Source organism: Phyllopteryx taeniolatus, chromosome 13 (assembly GCF_024500385.1).
Source record: "Phyllopteryx taeniolatus isolate TA_2022b chromosome 13, UOR_Ptae_1.2, whole genome shotgun sequence".
NCBI classification, from domain to species: domain Eukaryota; kingdom Metazoa; phylum Chordata; class Actinopteri; order Syngnathiformes; family Syngnathidae; genus Phyllopteryx; species Phyllopteryx taeniolatus.
The window spans coordinates 19135693-19156389 of NC_084514.1; the positions used below are offsets into that span (position 1 = coordinate 19135693).

The 20697-nt window shown below is 37.2% G+C and overlaps 1 protein-coding gene across 1 annotated transcript in view; it reads left to right on the forward strand.

Moving 5' to 3' along the window:
- The window catches only part of LOC133488254 (otoferlin-like), a 31219-nt gene that overhangs the window by 5774 nt on the left and 4748 nt on the right, over positions 1-20697 (forward strand). The window contains exons 7-36 of the mRNA XM_061795895.1: positions 243-305; positions 408-492; positions 1239-1398; positions 1465-1651; positions 2134-2320; positions 3097-3320; positions 3458-3566; positions 4412-4586; positions 4683-4803; positions 4884-4984; positions 5082-5172; positions 6226-6342; positions 6428-6580; positions 7690-7879; positions 8384-8508; positions 8762-8896; positions 10891-11052; positions 11574-11693; positions 12234-12395; positions 12931-13093; positions 13395-13468; positions 14153-14179; positions 14280-14411; positions 14501-14573; positions 17764-17882; positions 17969-18109; positions 18907-19032; positions 19269-19396; positions 19463-19633; positions 20503-20663. Of these exons, the coding sequence (XP_061651879.1) occupies positions 243-305; positions 408-492; positions 1239-1398; positions 1465-1651; positions 2134-2320; positions 3097-3320; positions 3458-3566; positions 4412-4586; positions 4683-4803; positions 4884-4984; positions 5082-5172; positions 6226-6342; positions 6428-6580; positions 7690-7879; positions 8384-8508; positions 8762-8896; positions 10891-11052; positions 11574-11693; positions 12234-12395; positions 12931-13093; positions 13395-13468; positions 14153-14179; positions 14280-14411; positions 14501-14573; positions 17764-17882; positions 17969-18109; positions 18907-19032; positions 19269-19396; positions 19463-19633; positions 20503-20663 (3982 nt within the window). The remainder of the gene's footprint in view (positions 1-242; positions 306-407; positions 493-1238; positions 1399-1464; positions 1652-2133; positions 2321-3096; positions 3321-3457; positions 3567-4411; positions 4587-4682; positions 4804-4883; positions 4985-5081; positions 5173-6225; positions 6343-6427; positions 6581-7689; positions 7880-8383; positions 8509-8761; positions 8897-10890; positions 11053-11573; positions 11694-12233; positions 12396-12930; positions 13094-13394; positions 13469-14152; positions 14180-14279; positions 14412-14500; positions 14574-17763; positions 17883-17968; positions 18110-18906; positions 19033-19268; positions 19397-19462; positions 19634-20502; positions 20664-20697) is intronic.

Below are 20697 nucleotides of genomic sequence, written 5' to 3' on the forward strand. Positions count from 1 at the left end.
GTTACTTATACAGGAAAAATACATAAATGAATAAATATATGTGTATAAACAAATGCATTTATTTTTTAATAAATACATATCAGAAATTATGTGTTAATACAACACAGATCTGACCATAAAAATGACTTGCACTCACTTCACAATTAGTAAATAAATATATAAATAAATAGGATCCTAATAAACTACTATCGTAATACAACTTTCATATGCTAACATTTGAAATTTGATTTTGATTTTTTCAGTATTTTGTCTTTGACTTCCACGTCCCTCCGGATGTGATGTTTGATAAGATCCTCAAGTTGTCTGTAAGTGCCTTTTCATCACGGTTATGCTAAATTCATTTCTTTTTTTTCTTTTTTTTTTTTTATTAAAGGTGTCAAGTGTTTTAATTCTGTCATCTCCAACAGGTCATTCACTCCAAAAACCTCCTGCGAAGCGGAACACTGGTGGGGACTTTTAAAATGGACGTCGGCACCATTTACTCCCAACCAGGTAAGGCCGAAATAAGTCGTGTATAGATATTCCTATTATTATGATTCAACATTTTTTTTGTCATTTATCAACCGATTCAAATCACTCCGTCTAAATATTCAGCTAATTCAGCACATCCAAGGAACTCTTTTTCACATTTTTGCAATTTCTCTTTGCAAGTTGGCATTTTCCGTGAGACATTTCCCAAAATTGAACTCATCCTGACATATTTCTCCACTTATTCAATTAGTATTCAAACTATTCCAACTTAAAAAATGTTCAGCTCAGTAGTGACATACTGGAAAGTATTTTTCACCTCACCAAAATTCCCAAATTTTCCATGACAAAATTCCCAAATGAATGCAGGAAAGTTCAAATGTTTACTACCTAATCCTTCCGCATCTCTCCACCAATCGAAACCATTCCAGTTTTAAATGGTTAAGCACATTCAGGACATCTTGGAAGCTATTATTCCCATTCCTTAACTTCCCGCGTTTTCAACATTCCACCTTTACACACTCAAATTAGGAGACACTTCATTTACAGTATTTTCAGATTTAAACCATTCCAACTTCAAATTGTTCAGTTTATTCAGGACGGGGTTTTTTCACATTCTGAAATTCACTTCTTATTTTTTTTATATTTCATATTTTCCAAGACAAGGTTCGTAAATGATTGCAGAAAATGTATTTATACATTTATTTGACACTTTTTCTCTATTAGACAAGGTTATGGACCACCTTCTTCTTTCCTCTTTCCTCTTTCAGACCATCAGTTTAACCACAAATGGGCCCTGCTGTCCGACCCAGACGACATCACGGCCGGGTGCAAAGGTTACATCAAGTGCGACGTGGCCGCGGTCGCCAAGGGGGACACCATCAAGACCCCGCACAAGGCCAGCGAGTCGGACGACGACGACATCGAGGGGTAACCTCCTCAAATCAACTGGATACGGGATTTCCGGCTGACGTGTGTTTTTTTTCCCCCGCCCAGCAACCTGCTGATCCCAGAGGGGGTCCCGGCGGAGCGCCAGTGGGCCCGCTACTACCTGAAGGTGTACAGGGCTGAGGGCCTTCCCAGGATGAACACAAGCATCATGGCCAACGTCAAGAAGGCCTTCATCGGGGAGAATAAAGACCTGGTGGACCCCTACGTGCAAGTGCAGTTTGCTGGGCAGAAGGTAACAAGTTAACTCCACGACAATAAAGTGAATCCACTCAGCAACTGTGCTGCGGTGGTGGCACAAAAAACAAAAAAACAAAACAAAAAATACCTTTTCAGTCAGATTTTACCGACAACCATAACAATGGATATTTAAGAGAATTTTTCATTGAACTTTGAAAAAAAAGGGGATATTTTGGGAGGCAAAGTTGTATCTTTTGGGGAAAAATTTTTTTAGTGTTCAAAACATTTATATTCATATTTTTGGGAGGGAGGGGAAAGTTGTATGTTTGAGAATGAAAGTGTTTTTGTAGTATTTTTGAGAAAAAAAAAAAAGTCCTTTTTTTCCAATTCAAATACTCAAATACTATAAAAACATATACTATAACCCCCCCCCCCCCCGCAAAAAAAAAATACACAACTACCGGTATTTGTATTTTAAGACTTGAAAACGAAGAAAGCCAAAGAAAAAGCGAAATGAGCGCGTGGTGTGTGTTCCAGGGTAAGACGTCGGTTCAGAAGAGCTGCTACGAGCCCATCTGGAACGAGCAGATCGTGTTCACCGAGATGTTCCCGCCGCTGTGCAAACGCATGAAGATCCAAATCCGAGACTCGGACAAAGTCAACGACGTTGCCATGGGGACGCACTTCCTGGATTTGAGGAAGATCTCCAACGACGGCGACAAAGGTGACCGCAACAACAACAACATCGCACTCATCTGACTTTGGTGTCTCGCTTTGGTGGTAGCCAGGGAACAAAATCTCAAATTGGAGTGTTTTTGAAAAACCCTGAGAAATGATAATTAACCTTAAAATGGCCGCTTCAAACTAAAATGACAGAATTCCAACCCTGCTAACGCTAACACTGGTTTTAAAACCCTACACCAGGCTTTCATTCCTAATTTGAAACCCCAATACTTGTTTGAAAGGCGAACCCTGGCTTGAAATCCTACTTTGAAACTATAACCTTGGCTTGTAACCTTGATATGAAACCCTAATCTTTGCTTGGAACCCTCACTTGAAACCCTAACCCAGGCTTGAAACCCTCATTTGAAAACCCAACCTTTCCTTGAAACCCTAACCCAGACTCGAAACCATCACTTGAAACCAACACAGGCTGGATACCCTCACTTGAAAACCTAACCCTTTACTTGAAACCCAAGTTTGAAAGGCTAACTCAGGCTTGAAACCCTAATCCTGTCTTGAAACCCTAACCCTCACTTGAAACCTTAATTTTTCACCCTAACCTTTGCTGGAAACCCTAATGTGTAACGCTAAGCCTGGTTTGAAACGGTAACATGGTCTTCAAACCCTAACCTTTGATGATACCCGAACCCTGGCTTAAACAGCTATTTGAAACTGTAAGCTTTGCTTGAAACCATAACCCTATATTGAAAGCCTCATTGAAGACTCTTTACTTGAAATCCTAATTTTATTTTTTTTTTGCGTTTGCTGTCCTTCCAGGCTTCCTGCCCACGCTGGGCCCCGCCTGGGTCAACATGTACGGCTCCACGCGCACCTACACGCTGATGGACGAGTACCAGGAGCTGAACGAGGGTCTGGGCGAGGGCGTGTCCTTCCGGGCGCGCCTGCTCATCAGTCTGGGCGTGGAGATCCTGGACCCCTCCTCGCCCGAAACCTCCAGCTCCGCCGAGGTGCAGCTGGAGGGCATCCCCAACATCTCGGAGGTGCGGCCTTAGCGCTGTTATAAGGAAACACAGTCAGACCTTGACTTTTTCCCGTTTTTTTTTTCTTGACGCATTGAGTGTCTCGGTGGAGAATGGTTCCGCAATATGAGCCGAGGTGCAGCTTGTTTGTTTGACAGAACGCGAGCGGGAAGCTGGAAGAATTCTTCCTCTTCGGCTCCTTCCTGGAGGCCACCATGATTGACAGGAAGACTGGCGACAAGCCCATCAACTTTGAGGTCACCATCGGTACTGGATATCTTTATTTCATGCAATTGCAGTTATTTTAATTCCGTTTTAGTCCATTTTATCCAATGCAATTGTAGTTTATACCATTTTATTAATTTTGTAACACAATTTAATTTGATTTCGAACCTATACTTACACCTGTTTTCTTCTAATTGACTTGACTTCAGTTCCAAATGAAAGATTGTATCCCGCCAGACATTTCCTGGATTTTCTAATTTTATTTGGGGATTTTTTGGGGGGAGGTCACTTTTTTAAGGTCACTTCCGTTTTGAAAAAAAATATGTATGAATAATATGCTACATGAAACTCAACTCAACTTTACTTTAAAAAAACAAATGTAGCTGAAACTAAGTGCTATACATGAATAAAAAACATTGAATATGTAAAATATAGTTTAATCATGTTTTTTTATTTTTAAAAATGTACATCTTTATAATAAATCATAAAACCAGTCGGTAACATGGAAAAACTCCTGCAGCGCCTCCTCCTCTGTGACTTTAGACCCCAAAATAAATAAATTACATTAACTAAATAAAATAAAAATGCATAATTGTCAATGACCACAGTGTATCCCATCAGACAGCGTGTGGATTTTTAAAGTTAAATTCAAGGTCATTTTATTTATTTTACGTCACACAAAATTTGGTGAAAATTATCCAATTATTATGCTTTTTTAAAAATGTAATTAACTTAATTTGAGTCAATTATTACGCCTGTTTAATTGAATTAAATTAATGAAATTCTTAAAGTTACCACTGGGGAAAAAAAAAAAAAAGTATTCATGTTATGTTAAGAAAAACATAAGATTGTGGCATGTTCCCGAACTACACGCTCACGCTCCTCAGGTTACTATGGCGACGAGTTGGACGGCGCCACGCAGCCCAAGTCGTGCGGGAAGAAGAAGAGCGACGGCGAGGAGGAGACGGAACTCATCCACGACTCCAGCGACGATGAAATGGACGACGGCGACCTGCCGTCCGTGGCGACCACGCCGCCGATGAAACCCGTCGTCACCGACCGGTGGGCAGCACGCGCGCACGAAAAACTCGAACATTTGCTTGAAAGCCTAACTTGAACTGCATTGCTTTTACTTGGGTTGAATTTTTCTGGTGACAGAAACTACTTCCACTTGCCGTACTTTGAGCGCAAGCCGTGCGTTTACATCAAGAGTTGGTGGCAGGACCAGAGGCGGCGGCAGTACAACGCTAACATCATCGACAACATCGCCGACAAGCTGGCAAGCGGACGCGGCTCCTCGCTCTACATCGTCGACGTCCTGCCGCTTTGAAGCGCTGACGTTGTTGTGTTCCCGCGCAGGAGGAAGGTCTGAACGACGTGCACGAGATCATCAAGACGGAAAAAGCGTATCCCGAGCGGAGGCTACGCGGCGTCCTGGAGGAGCTCAGCCAGAGATGCAGGTCCGTCCGTGACCCAAAACCGCTCAAATGCAAAAAAAAAAAAAAAAAGAAAAGAAAAGAAAAGCTGTGAGTTCAATACACACTTTTCTCCATTCAGTCAGTTTCTGGTGCTGGCGAATACGGACCAGAACCTGTCGGGCAAAACCAAACTGGACAGGGAGCGAGTGAAGCTCTGCATGTCCGAAGTGGTACTGGACTTTTATTTGATTACGTTGGATTTTGATCATGAGATTGCATTTCAAATCAATTTCATTTCACGACAATATTGAATTTGGGTTCATTCCACTAAATTACATTCAAAGTCACTTTCATTTAGATGGATTTCAATTACATTACATTTAAATTTGATTTACTTTTATTTCAATGGGCGGATTTAAATTACAATTAAATCTAATTGTAATTTAAATTTAGATTGTTTAATTAATTTACATTTAAGTTCAATAAAATTTCATTGTAATTGGAATTTAGTATGATTCAGATTAAATTGCATTTTAACGTGTTTTAATTCAATTTCATTGTAATTTGAAGTTTGATTATTAAATTAATGTAACATTTACTTTAATGTAATTTTTTTATTTAAATCAACAGATTGACTGAAAGCGAATGATTGATGTGTAATTGATTTAAACAAAATTCCAGTACATTTGAATTTGATTTAATTTAGAGAAATTGAAATAAAATCACGAGAAAATGTAATCTAATTTAGTTGTAATTTGAATTTAGATTACTGAATTAAGCTACATTTAAATTTACATTTATTTCATTGTAATTTTACTTTACTTTAATTCAGAGTAAATTACATAAAAAATATTTTATTGAAATTTTATTGTAACTTGAAATTAGAACATAGAATTAATTGAAATTTAGGTTTCATTTTAATTGCAATTTTAATTTAAGTAATTGAATTGAATTCAAATTTGATTGTAATTTGAATTTGGAGCCATCTTAATTTAATTAAATTACATTTATTAAAATTTTAAAAACCACATTTTAATTTATTCAAATGTGATATAATTGAATGTGCAGTAATTGTAAAAAAATTCAAATCCAAAACCTCAAAACTGTGAAGCAGAAGTGCAAACCACTTATGCACAATGCCGCCTTATTTCAAACTCATTCATCTAATTTTGGGGATTTTCCAATATTCAATTGAACACGCAGTGGGTGACATTTTGGGCGTAGCGAAGGAAGATACGTCATGGCAGTGCGGGATAACGGTGAACGGTGTTTTGCCACTGCAGGAGGCCGTCAGCCATCAGGCCAAAGCCATGAGGTCGCAGGTCAAGAAGAGCACGGTGAAAGAGAAGGTCAAGATGACGCACAACTTCCTCCAAAAGCTCCGATTCCTGGCAGATGAAGTAAGCGTGACATTCCCCCATCACTGCGTTTCTGGAAAATATGTCAAATGTATACGGCATATCATGGCGTGATGCGTCCCCGCAGCCTCAACACGGCGTCCCAGACGTTTTCGTATGGATGATCAGCAACGGGAAGCGCATCGCGTACGCTCGCGTCCCCTCCAAAGACATTTTGTACTCCGGCATAGACGAGGAGCGAGGGAAGGACTGCGGCAAAGTCAAAACCATCTTCCTGCGGGTGCGTTACGCATACACATACAAGCGTTTTGATTTTGATTTTGATTTTATTTCGGGTATTGCAGAGGTGGGCAAAGTAGGACCCACGGCTCACATGTGGCCAAACGATTTGACATGCACGTTGAACATTTGTATTTATTTAAGAAATAATTGCTTCATTACAATGGATTTGTTTTTCAAGACACTTTTGCATCAACTTATTTCATTAAAAATGCAAATTACAAATGAATTCATATGAGTCAAATAAACGATTTGACAAACACATTCAACATTTTATGTATTGTATTAAATAATTGGTTAATTAAAATATATTGATTGATTTCTTAAAATACATTTGAATCAATTCATCTGATAATAAAATAAATAATTGCATAAAATAAGATCATTAAAATAAAGAATTTGACATATAGATTTTTCAGATTTTTTTTGTTTTATTAAATAATTTGTTAATTAAAATGTATATTTATAGATTTGTGATTTTTCTAATTTATATCATTAACAATGTAAATAAAATCATATTTGTAAAATATAAAATGAATAACTTGACATATTGATTGATGTTTAAGAACAAAAAGCTTTTTATTTATTTATCTCATTAAAAAATTGCAAACAATAAAATAAAATAATATTTCTCAATTAAACAATTTTACATAAATATTTAACATTTCAGTATTTACTTTTATTTAACAATTGATGACTATATCTGTCATATAGTACAAAAAAACAGTCAAATGTTTTCACATGTATACACATTTTTGAAAATTCATTCATTTTATTAGATAATTGGTTAATGATTTATTGTAAATAATAACAGAGAAAATATTTGTAAGATAAAAAAAAATACATTTAGATCTATTTTAATTGATCTTTTTAGATGTATTTGAATTAATTAATTATATGACATTATTTGTAAATAATGACGTTAAAAATTCATTATTGTTTTCTATTAACATGCACAGTGTTACATCATCTTTTTATTTATTTTTTTTTTTTTATATATGTACCTCATGAATGACCTGGCCTATCTGTTGGTTTAAAAAATCAAATGTGGCCCTCAAGTGCACAAAATTGCCCAACCATAATTTACTGTAAAATGACTTTTCTCGACAGATCCCCGGTAAGCGAGGTTTCGGCCCTGCGGGCTGGACCGTGCAGTCCAAAATTGAGATCTACTTGTGGTTGGGTCTGAACCGCCAGCGCAAAGACTACCTGTGTGGACTTCCTAACGGATTTGAGGAGAATCGGCCCTCCAAAGGACCCGGCTTGCTCTCCTCGCCGCCCATCAGCCTCACGTACACGAGTAAGACGACAACGCAGCACTTTTCCCACATTTTGCTACGTTCCAGCATTTTCATGTTTGCATGGCCGCTTTAGAGCGCCTCGTTGTTGCGCCGTGGAAAAGCCACGCGACAACCCGGTGAGATTGTATTCAAGCTCAAACATGCATCGTTATGTGTACGCATGAGAATGACGCTACACGAAGTAGTATCCATTTTTTCATCGATAGTTGCCAATTTTTCTTTAAAATGGTAAATGAATTTGAATGTCGCTAGGCCTCACACTTGTTTTTCATTCCAAAAAACTGAGTGTCACACGATCGCGAGCATTTTTTTTTTTCCATTTAAAAAAAATGCAGGTATCACACTAATACTAACTGATTTTTCTTTAAATATTCCAAACTGCTAAGCATATGTTTGCCTGTAGCATATTAAATTGTTTCAGAAAGGCAAGGTGAAGTGGCCCCTCCCGTCCTTCCACTTTTCCCCACGTGTAGTTCACTAGTATTTGAAATGTGTGTGCCCAGTGAAGCAGATCTTCCAGCTGAGGGTGCACATGTATCAAGCTCGCAGCCTCTTTGCTGCCGACAGCACCGGACTGTCGGATCCTTTCGCACGTGTTTTCTTCTCCACGCAAAGCCAAGTCACCGAGGTGAGCGCAAAAATGTGTCAAGATGAGACTAAAATGCTGTGCGATATATATTGACGATCGGGCTGAATTTGAGCAAGTACTTAGCAGATGTACTGTACTAGATTTAAAAAAAAAAAAAAAAAAAAAAAAAAAAAAGTTTAAGACGCTGTAACAGTTTGCAAATTTAATTCAGTGATTCTTTGTGGGTGCTTTTTTTTTTTAAATGCTTCATGCCAGTCAATGTCACTTCCGATGATGTGGATGTTGAGAACAGGTGCTGCCCGAGACGCTGTGCCCGACGTGGGATCAGCTGCTGCTCTTCGAGAACGTGGAGTTGTTTGGCGAGGCCAGCGAGCTGCGAGACGATCCCCCCATCATCGTCATCGAGCTCTACGATCAAGACACAGTGGTGAGACTTGCTATTTGTCCTTCATGACATCGACGGCTGTGTTACCCAGAAGGTACAACAGTTGCAGACGCTTAGCACTTCATTAGGTACACCTCCATAATTTGTTTTAAATTTTAGTTTTACAGGTTAGAGCGTCTGCCTCGCAGTTCTGAGGACCGGGGTTCAATCCCCGGCCCCACCTGTGTGGAGTTTGCGTGTTCTCCCCGTGCCTGCGTGGGTTTTCTCCAGGCACATCCCAAAAACATGCATTAATTGGAGACTCTAAATTGCCCGTAGGTGTGACTGTGAGTGCGAATGGTTGTTTGTTTATGTGTGCCCTGCGATTGGCTGGCGACCGGTTCGGGGTGTACCCCGCCTCCTGCCCGATGATGGCTGGGGCAGGCTCTAGCGCGCCCGCGACCCGAGTGAGGAGAAGCGGCTCAGAAAATGGATGGATGGATGGATTTTGAGTATCAGTTTTATTTTCAGTTTGGCTTTTGATTTCGGTTTAGATTTTATTTCAAATGCATATTTTTTTAATCAATATTTATTATTATTTTGAATTTTATTTCAATAATATTTTTTAATAAGAGTTTTTTTAATTTACGTTTTTAGAACTGTATATATATATAAATAAAACAAAAATATTTTCATTAAAAAAACAAAGGAATGAAAAATGAAAATCTATCATGAAAACAAAATACAAAATAAAGATAAAATCCAAAGTTTAAAAATAAAGTAAATAATTTTACTTGCAAAATATTATTGTCTATTATTATTCAGATCAGATGTGATCAGATGTGTACCTAATGAAGTGTCATGTTATCAATACGTAGCAGTTAAGCGTTCTGCTTTTTTAACTGCAGATGATGTAATGATAATGTAATATTCCTTTTTTTTTTTTTTTTTTTTGCATCTGCATCACTATAGCCAAGCATTTTCTTTATAATTTTTTTTTTTTGCTGACTGGTGCTTTTTTTTTGTATTTGCTTTCCGACAACAATGCGATTGTTTCGGACGACCCTTTCGGATAAGTAGAGTGTGAGACGTCTGGATGTCGTGACCCTGAATTCAATGTGCATTTTGACAAAAAGGCATGCAAGAGGAATAAGAAGCGCACTGAGTGACAAAAGAGTGCTCGGCCCACTTGTGCCTGTTGCATTCCTTTGAGGGAATTCTGTGTTGTTGTTTTTCCCCATGTATGTGGACAAAAGACAATTCTTATAACCACTAACTGCAAGAGAGAGTTCATATCACACATTTAGGTGAAACAGTGTGTTGCCATCAATCTGACTGTTTTGCAGTTTACTGGTTTTTTTTTTTTTCACCTTGATGTTTTTTTTTGTTTTGGTTTGTTTTTTAATTGCATTGTTATTAACAGTCGGCCCGGAAACATGCGCGTCTCGAGCCGTGTTTCCTCCTCCTCCGGGTGGGTTCGCTCACTCCCTTGCTGGTGATGGCATTTAAATCTTTACTTTCATCCAAATCAGATCTTGTTCGAGATTTCCTGTCGCGGCGACTCACACGCAAAGGACAAAAACTTCGAATTGTCCCAACTCGCTGTAACCCGAGTGTCACATAAAGGTGGCACAAATTTGGCAGCGATTGCACAAAATCCCTAGGTGGAGTTAAAAATTAAAAAAGAACCTAAAAGGGCCGTTTCATATGAGAATGGCAGACTCCCTGTGCCGTTGCTTGTCAAGACGTTTTTTGTGCGTCTGCTCATGATAGACATGCAACCAAATTTCACGGTACCAAGTCAAACTGGCTTCAGCGGCGGAATTTTCAACCAATGCTTGGCTGTATGACCGAACCAATGCGGAGTCCCGAAAATGGCAGGCTTCCTGTATCTTTTTGCCGTTGGCTTCTCGGGACTTTTTTTGTGGGTATAATCATGTCCGAATCGTCAGACAATTCTGGGGTGCACGACCGAACCGACAGCATTGTGTTGTCCGTAAAATGGCCAATTCCAACCAAAATGGCAGACTTACGGTGTTTTTCACCGGTTCTCCCAGGGCAAAGCGGACTTCATGGGCAGAACCTTCGCCAAGCCGGTGGTGAAGATGGCCGAGGAGCACTACGGACCTCCGCGCTTCCCCCCCCAGCTGGAGTACTACCAGATCTACCGAGGGAACGGCATGGCCGGAGAGATGCTGGCTGCCTTTGAGCTACTGCAGGTCAGACGGGAACTACTTACACCCCAAAAACTGCTTACATGTGGTTGTTTTTTTGTGTCACAACAAAAAAGCCTTTTCTTATTTGAATTTAGTAGGATTTTGTACAAACCCAACTTCCTCCATCAGATTGACTGCGACGCAGAGCACTGTACAATGAAAATAAATGCTTTCAAAATAATAACAACAGAACATTAAGATAGTGTCTAGTTATAGTTATATAAAGGTTCAGGTATATTATGTCGACATTTTGGGGATTTGTGTTTTTTTTTTAAACACATTTTAAAAATGAAATATAATCATAATATTACATGCCCGTAACTGCATGCAAAATATTTTTGTAATTATTTTATTTTGTGGGAAAATCTGGAATTTTCATTGCAGTAGGTCTAAAAATGGGTTTGCGTGTTGCTCGGGATGGGTCACATTTAGCCTTGAACGTTTTTGCAGGCTGATCGTTCCCCCCAAAAAATGTGCTTATTGATTTGTGAGACTTTTTTTTTCCCCAAATCCTTTTTTGTCAGATTGGCCCCAATGGCAAAGCTGACCTCCCGCCCATCGACCGTCCTGCGGACATGGACCGCGGCCCGCTGCTTCCCGTTCCGATGGGAATCAGACCTGTTCTCAGCAAGTACAGAATTGAGGTATTAGCTCTAATTTGAACCCTCGTGCCCTTGTGACCTCCGAAATGATCACCAAATCCTCCCCAAAAAGAGAAAATATTCAATACTCTAATTTACATATTTGTGGGTTTTTTTTGGACCTATCCTCCGTTGTTCGCAAAAAAGTTCAACTACTCACATGTTTTGGATACATGAACTGACACCAAAATATGATGAGAATAAAGTCGTAAATTAAGACGAAAAAGTTTGAGTTATGCGAATAAATATTGTCGTAAATTCCGGAAATGACGACTTTTGATATTCTTGCTGTGTTTCTTTCTCTCGCAAAATTATTCTAGTGGCCTTTTCTTGTCATTTTAAAACGTTTATTTTTTCTTCGTAGTATTTGAGAGCTATTCAGCACTTTTAATCATCATAAAATGTACACAAAGTTGAGACGAGAAACATATTTTTGTGAGTATCCTGAAAGGTCTAAAAAGGTCACACTGTTGGTGGCATAAAGTTGCAATACTACAAAAAAAAAAAAAAAAAACTCTGACTGGTATCCCTGTGCTCCTTCAGGTCTTATTTTGGGGCTTGAGGGACCTGAAGAGGGTCAACCTGGCTCAGGTGGACCGGCCCCGTGTGGACGTGGAATGCGCCGGAAAGGGCGTCCAGTCGGCCCTCATCCCCAACTACAAGAAGAACCCCAACTTCAGCACGCTCGTCAAGAGCTTCGAAGTCGTACGTTCTCGGCCGCAATTGCTCCAAATGTTCCGACAGTTGGGACGTACCGAGTTGGGGAGTGAGGGATGTTTGGAGGGATGGATGGATGGATGGAAAACGAGGAAACGTTAAAAAGAATTGTTCAAAAGTGAAGTGAGTCCGCGAGGTGAAGAAGTCATAACGCTGGAATGCTGTGTTGAAATGTTTTTGTAAAAGGAAATTTGAAATATCACAAGAATGGAGTCATAACTCCACTTGAATAAAATGTACATTTTTGGAGAATTACATTGAAATGTTAAGAGAATAAAGTCATAAATCTGCATTAAAAAGTTGCAATTTTCTGAGGGCAACATTTAAATATTACGACAATAGACATCAATCAACGTTAAAAATATTCATATCATATTTTTGTGAGACTAGAGTTGAAATATTCTGAGAATAAAGTTATAAATCGGTGTGAGAAACTTTTTTCCCGAGAATAACATTGAAATGTTAAGAGAATGAAGTCGTAAACTCGCACATTGCACTGCAATCCCCGTTTTGTGTCTGTCAGGATTTGCCGGAGAACGAACTGCTTCACCCGCCTCTCAACATCCGCGTGGTGGACTGCAGGGCGTTTGGCCGCTACACCCTGGTGGGCTCCAACGCCGTCACCAGCCTGAGGAAGTTCATCTACAGGCCCTCCGACAAGGAGGCCAACAACTGGTCTACCGCAGGTACCATTGGAGTCAGCCAGCCAGCAGGTGCAGGCGCGTGGACGCACAAATTTGCTCCTAGTCCTGGTCACGTCACATTTGAGTAGCAACTTGTTGCTAGGCAGACTTCATAGGGCTCCATCATAGTTGCCCCATCGACCAATGAAGTAATTGTGATTGGCCAGTCATACCTATCATTTTGCTGTTTGCCTGAATAGGAACAAGTCAGACAGTTTATGTTTTCACATTAACAATGCTCTGTATTTACTATAAAATACACATGCCATAAAGAAGGGAAAATAGCACCGTCTTTGTCTTTCAGAGGAAATCATCGTAGTCCACATGGAACCTGAGCCCGATTTTAAGAAGATGGACACAGTGGTCAAATTAGATTCTGTAAGTTTTCATTTTTTTTTTTTTATAAAAATAACATTGTGAGAATAAAGTTGAGAAAGAGAAGAGAAAGCCATAACGTCTTGGTTTCCATAGAATAAAGTTGCAATATTACAAGATTAGTCATCAAATCAACTTTAAACAGTTGGAATTGTTTGTAAGAAAAAAAGTGGAATTATAACAAGAATAGAGTCATGGAAAAATTGTTCCATTTTTCTGAGAATAATGTTGAAATGTTAAGGCAGTAGTCATAAATCTACATGAAATCGTTGGAATTTTCTGAAACTAACGTTGAAATGTTAAGAGAATAAAAGTCATACACGTGCAATAAAGAGTTGCAATTTTCCCGAACTGTTTAAATAGTACGAGAAAAGAGATATCAATCGGTGGTAAAAATGTACTATTTAAAAATTTACTAAACTATTTTGTGAGGGGAAAAAAAGTTGAATTATTCCAAGATTCAAGTCATAAAGCAACGTGGAAAAAGTCACACATTTTTTGAAAATAATGTTGAAATTTCGAGAGAATTAACACATCAGTCAGTGTTAAAATCATTACATTTTACAAGAATAAAATTGAAATATTATGAGAATAAAGACGCAAACTAATCTACAAGCCAATCATATAAAGGCGCTGTAATATAATGTTGACCCGTGTACAGTAATAATGTCTTGTCTTTTCATGTAGTGCTCTGACGCCGTGGTGAAGATTGAAGTAAGTGCTGCACACATGTTGTACTTTAAGTATGGAAATATTGCACATAAAAATGTAAATTGCATTTCTCTGTTCAATAAATGCATTTCCTGCACAAAAGGATGACGACAAGGATGCAAAAGGTAGGAAGAAAAAGAGAAAGAAGGGCGACGGGCTGGAAGACGACGGCCTGGACGAGAGCATGCTCGACTGGTGGTCCAAATATTTTGCATCCATTGAGACCCTGACAGAGGTAAACGCACATCTATCACATCTATTTTTATATGATTTGTTATATACTTGTTGTAGTATGGCCTAAGTCTTGGCAATTCATTCTTGCAGGCGCTAAAGGGTCAAGAGGGGGCGCTGTCAGATTCCGAGGACAAAGAAGACGCAGACCTGGCAGATGGTGGAGGTACGAAACCAAATCAAAAAGTCGGACATTTCGTGTGAAAAACTTGTCATTTTACAATATTAAAGTCGGAATATGTTGAAATTGTACCCCCCAAAAAAAGGAAATGTGAAAACGCTGTCATTTTACAATAATCAAGTTGTACTATTGCGAAATAAAGTTGAAATTTTACAAGAATAAAGTCAATATTATGGGAATAAAGTTGACATATTACAAGGATAAAGTCAATATTATGGGAATAAAGTTGACATTTTACAAGAATAAAGTCAATATTATGGGAATAAAGTTGACATATTACAAGAATAAAGTCAACATTATGGGAATAAAGTTGACATATTACAAGAATAAAGTCAATATCATGGGAATAAAGTTGACATATTACAAGAATAAAGTCAATATTATGGGAATAAAGTTGACATATTACAAGAATAAAGTCAATATTATGGGAATAAAGTTGACATTTTTCAAGAATAAAGTCAATATTATGGGAATAAAGTTGAAATGTTTCAAGAATAAAGTCAATATTATGGGAATAAAGTTGACATTTTAAAAGAATAAAGTCAATATTATGGGAATAAAATTGACATATTACAAGAATAAAGTCAATATCATGGGAATAAAGTTGACATATTACAAGAATAAAGTCAATATCATGGGAATAAAGTTGACATATTACAAGAATAAAGTCAATATTATGGGAATAAAGTTGACATTTTTCAAGAATAAAGTCAATATTATGGGAATAAAGTTGACATTTTTCAAGAATAAAGTCAATATGGGAATAAAGTTGACATTTTTCAAGAATAAAGTCAATATTATGGGAATAAAGTTGAAATGTTTCAAGAATAAAGTCAATATTATGGGAATAAAGTTGACATTTTAAAATAATAAAGTCAATATTATGGGAATAAAATTGACATTTTACAAGAATAAAGTCAATATTATGGGAATAAAGTTGACATATTACAAGAATAATGTCAACATTATGGGAAAAAAGTTGACATATTACAAGAATAAAGTCAATATCATGGGAATAAAGTTGACATATTACAAGAATAAAGTTAATATTATGGGAATAAAGTTGACATTTTTCAAGAATAAAGTCAATATTATGGGAATAAAGTTGACATTTTTCAAGAATAAAGTCAATATTATGGGAATAAAGTTGACATATTACAAGGATAAAGTCAATATTATGGGAATAAAGTTGACATTTTACAAGAATAAAGTCAATATTATGGGAATAAAGTTGACATATTACAAGAATAAAGTCAATATTATGGGAATAAAGTTGACATATTACAAGAATAAAGTCAATATCATGGGAATAAAGTTGACATATTACAAGAATAAAGTCAATATCATGGGAATAAAGTTGACATATTACAAGAATAAAGTCAATATTATGGGAATAAAGTTGACATTTTTCAAGAGTAAAGTCAATATTATGGGAATAAAGTTGACATTTTTCAAGAATAAAGTCAATATGGGAATAAAGTTGACATTTTTCAAGAATAAAGTCAATATTATGGGAATAAAGTTGAAATGTTTCAAGAATAAAGTCAACATTATGGGAATAAAGTTGACATATTACAAGAATAAAGTCAATATCATGGGAATAAAGTTGACATATTACAAGAATAAAGTCAATATTATGGGAATAAAGTTGACATTTTTCAAGAATAAAGTCAATATTATGGGAATAAAGTTGACATTTTTCAAGAATAAAGTCAATATGGGAATAAAGTTGACATTTTTCAAGAATAAAGTCAATATTATGGGAATAAAGTTGAAATGTTTCAAGAATAAAGTCAATATGGGAATAGAGTTGACATTTTAAAAGAATAAAGTCAATATTATGGGAATAAAATTGACATTTTACAAGAATAAAGTCAATATTATGGGAATAAAGTTGACATATTACAAGAATAAAGTCATTATTATGGGAATAAAGTTGACATTTTACAAGAATAAAGTCAATATTATGGGAATAAAGTTGACATTTTACAACAATGAAGTCAATATTATGGGAATAAAGTTGACATATTACAAGAATAAAGTCAATATTATGGGAATAAAGTTGACATTTTACAAGAATAAAGTCAATATTATGGGAATAAAGTTGACATTTTACAAGAATAAAGTCAATATTATGGGAATAAAGTTTACATATTACAAGAATAAAGTCAATATTATGGGAATAACGTTTACATTTTACAAGAATAAAGTCAATATTATGGGAATAAAGTTGACATATTACAAGAATAAAGTCAATATTATGGGAATAAAGTTGACATTTTTCAAGAATAAAGTCAATATTATGGGAATAAAATTGACATTTTTCAAGAATAAAGTCAATATTATGGGAATAAAGTTGACATATTACAAGAATAAAGTCAATATTATGGGAATAAAGTTGACATTTTACAAGAATAAAGTCAATATTATGGGAATAAAGTTTACATATTACAAGAATAAAGTCAATATTATGGGAATAACGTTTACATTTTACAAGAATAAAGTCAATATTATGGGAATAAAGTTGACATATTACAAGAATAAAGTCAATATTATGGGAATAAAGTTGACATTTTTCAAGAATAAAGTCAATATTATGGGAATAAAGTTGACATTTTTCAAGAATAAAGTCAATATTATGGGAATAAAGTTGACATATTACAAGAATAAAGTCAATATTATGGGAATAAAGTTGACATTTTACAAGAATAAAGTCAATATTATGGGAATAAAGTTGACATATTACAAGAATAAAGTCAATATTATGGGAATAAAGTTGACATTTTTCAAGAATAAAGTCACTATTTTGGGAATAAAGTTGACATATTACAAGAATAAAGTCAATATTATGGGAATAAAGTTGACATTTCTCAAGAATAAAGTCAATATTATGGGAATAAAGTTGACATTTTACAAGAATAAAGTCGTAATATTGTTGGACTAAAGTTGACATTTTTCAAGAACTTTGGGGGCTCCTCTGTGCGCATTATAAAGCGAGCGGACTATTGGGTTCGCGGTGGTCCTCACATTGAACAGTCACCGGTGTACATAAACTCTGACAAGTTTCATGTCTCGAGTGCTGTGCTCCTTTCTGCGTCCTTCCTCCCTCCACCCACCCCCCCCCCCCCCCCCCACCACCCACCCGTTCTCCTCGTCATCTTCACGGCTCACTCAGACATCAAACCCGATGACTCTCCCGTAAAAGGCGGCAGGAGGGCCAAAGGCAAGAAGGACAAGAAGAAGGCCACCGTCGACCCGGCGGAGAAGAAAAAAGCAAAGCTGGATGAGCTCAAAGTAGGCACCGTCAACATGTCATTGAACGCACCGCCGTCTGGTAAAAGTCTTGTTTTGTTTTAAAAGTCTTTGAATTGTCACCAAAGGTGTATCCCAAAGAGCTGGAGAGTGACTTCGGCAACTTTGAGGACTGGCTGCACAGTTTCAACCTCTTCAGGGGAAAAGGCGGCGGCGACGACGACGACCGCAACGGCTCGGACGAGGACAGGATTGTTGGAAAATTCAAAGTAAGCTGGCTTCCAAATCATTTGCTGTTTATCTTTATGAATGATAAAATGTGTGACAGTAGCTCGAACGTGATAAGTGAGCCAACACAGTCTGTGTAATAGTTTATTAATGGCTTACTGCTAGTTATTAAGTCGTTGTTAATGATTTAAATATGTTATTTGTGAACTCAACCTTTTCATTTTAAAATTCTGCCTTTTAATCGGACATTACATGAGAAAGAAAATCATTAATTAAGATGAAAAAGCTTGCAATCTTGCCAGAAAAAGAAGTTATAATGATGAGAATAAATCAATGCGACAAAGTTGTAATATTACAAAGATAATATTGTAAGTTCAATTTAAAAAGATGTATTATTATTTTTAGAATAAACTCTTAATATGATGGGAATGAAGTCCTACAAGTAATGGGAAAAACAAGAACAAAGATGTCATTAAGTAATTAATATATTGAAGTTGAAAGAACAAGGTTGTCCTTTTGAGAAAAATATTTTTCAAGAATAAAGTCATAAATCAACGGGGGAAAAGTCCCAGGATTAGTGGGAAAAAAATGCAATGTTACATGAAAAGATACAAGAAAATATGATGAGAATAAAACTGTAAATACGTCGCTAATAAATTGACAATAAAGACATAAATGTGTGTGAAAACGTCACCATTTTACAATAACAAATGTCCCGAAAAATGTTGCATTTCCAAGAACAAAGTCTCAATATTAGGAGAATAAATGGTTGCAAAGAGAACAAAGCACGAGTGTCCCGGAACTTCATTGGACTCTAAATATTCGGTTTGAATTAAAGGGCTCGCTGTGCATGTACAAAGTGTCCGACGAGCTGCCCAGAGACTTGGACTCCAACATGGGGATGTTCCAGAATATTCCGCACAATGATCCCATCAACGTCCTGGTGCGGGTTTACATCATCAGGGTAAGTCCGAATCCAGTGGATGATGACAATAAGAAGAATTGTGTTCTGAGGTTCGGGGGTTTGAATCCCACACCACCATTTCCTCCTCCCTCCCGTGTGTTCTCTTCGATGTCGCTTGTCTGTTTCTTCGTCATCGTTTGCCCCGCTCGCCACCTCACTCACGACCCTTATGAGGACAACGCTATAGAAAATGGACGGGCGGACGGACAAATAAACCAATAACTCTCTGGCGGCAGGCGACCGATCTCCACCCGGCGGATATCAACGGCAAAGCAGATCCGTACATCGCCATCAAACTGGGAAAGAATGACGTGAAGGACAAGGAGAACTACATCTCCAAGCAGCTCAACCCTCTCTTTGGAAAGTAAGGACAAAATCTGCAGCAATGACGAAACATCCTTCACGCAACACTCACGCCTTCCTCCTCCAGATCTTTCGACATCGAGGCCACGTTCCCCATGGACTCCACCCTCACGGTGTCCATCTACGACTGGGACTTGGTGGGCACCGACGACCTGATCGGCGAGACCAAGCTGGACCTGGAGAACCGCTTCTACAGCAAGCACAGGGCCACCTGCGGCCTCACCGCCAGCTACGCCACGTGAGCGACGCGCCCGCCGCCACAACACAAGACACTATATTTGCTTTTAGTACATTTCGGATGGATTCAAAAAAATACATTTATTTTTCTCATTCTTCTGTTATTGAACAATGCTGACCAGATTTTTTTTAAATATATACTTTTCAGAAATTGGGAAAAAAAATTGATGACAAATATATTGATTTGAAAAAAAAAATTCTTTTGTTTATTGTTCATTCGTATGATTGATATAATAATACTAATTTAGCATTATATATTACATGCATACTTTGGAACAAAGATGAAAAAATAGTAAGCGTGAAAAGATTGCATTGTTTTTATTTCATTTTTGATTTTTTTTTTCCATTTGTTCTTAATTTAGCAAACTGTATTTAAATTTTTGTTCTAGTTTTTTGCCAGGAGATTCTCTGAATTTAGACATTGAAAAGTGTAATGAAATCAAACATAGGTTGGGACAAAACATTAAAGATTAGAAAAATTCAAATTCCACACAAATTGTATACAAATATTCTCTTAGATATTTGCGGCAGTTGACTAAAAATTGGCAGAAAATTCCTTCCTTTTTGAAATTAATGTTTAACATTTTTGGCATGAAATTCTCTTGAAATTTTAAAATAAAATTAAAAAAAAAAGACATTAAGTAATCAAAAAAGATGTCCTTTAAAAGTAAAGAAAATGTATTTTAAAAAAGTATTTTTTGAAGCAAATATTCATATTTGAGCACAATTATATTTTATGACTTTATTACCATTATTACTATAATATATGGTGTGTGATGCTTACTGTTTATGAAGCCTTCAGTGCATTCATGCTCTGGACAGATTGATCATTTTTTAGGAGGCTCCTCACTTTGTGTTTGTGCTCCGTAGCCACGGTTACAACATCTGGAGGGACCCCACGAAGCCCACCCAGATCCTGGCCAAGCTGTGCAAGGACGGCAAACTGGACGGGCCTCACTACGGGCCGGGCGGGCGGGTCAAAGTGGAGAACCGCGTCTTCACGGCGCCCACCGAGATCGAGGATGAAAACGGTAACGCTTTCTCATTTTCACGCTCTCGTTTGTG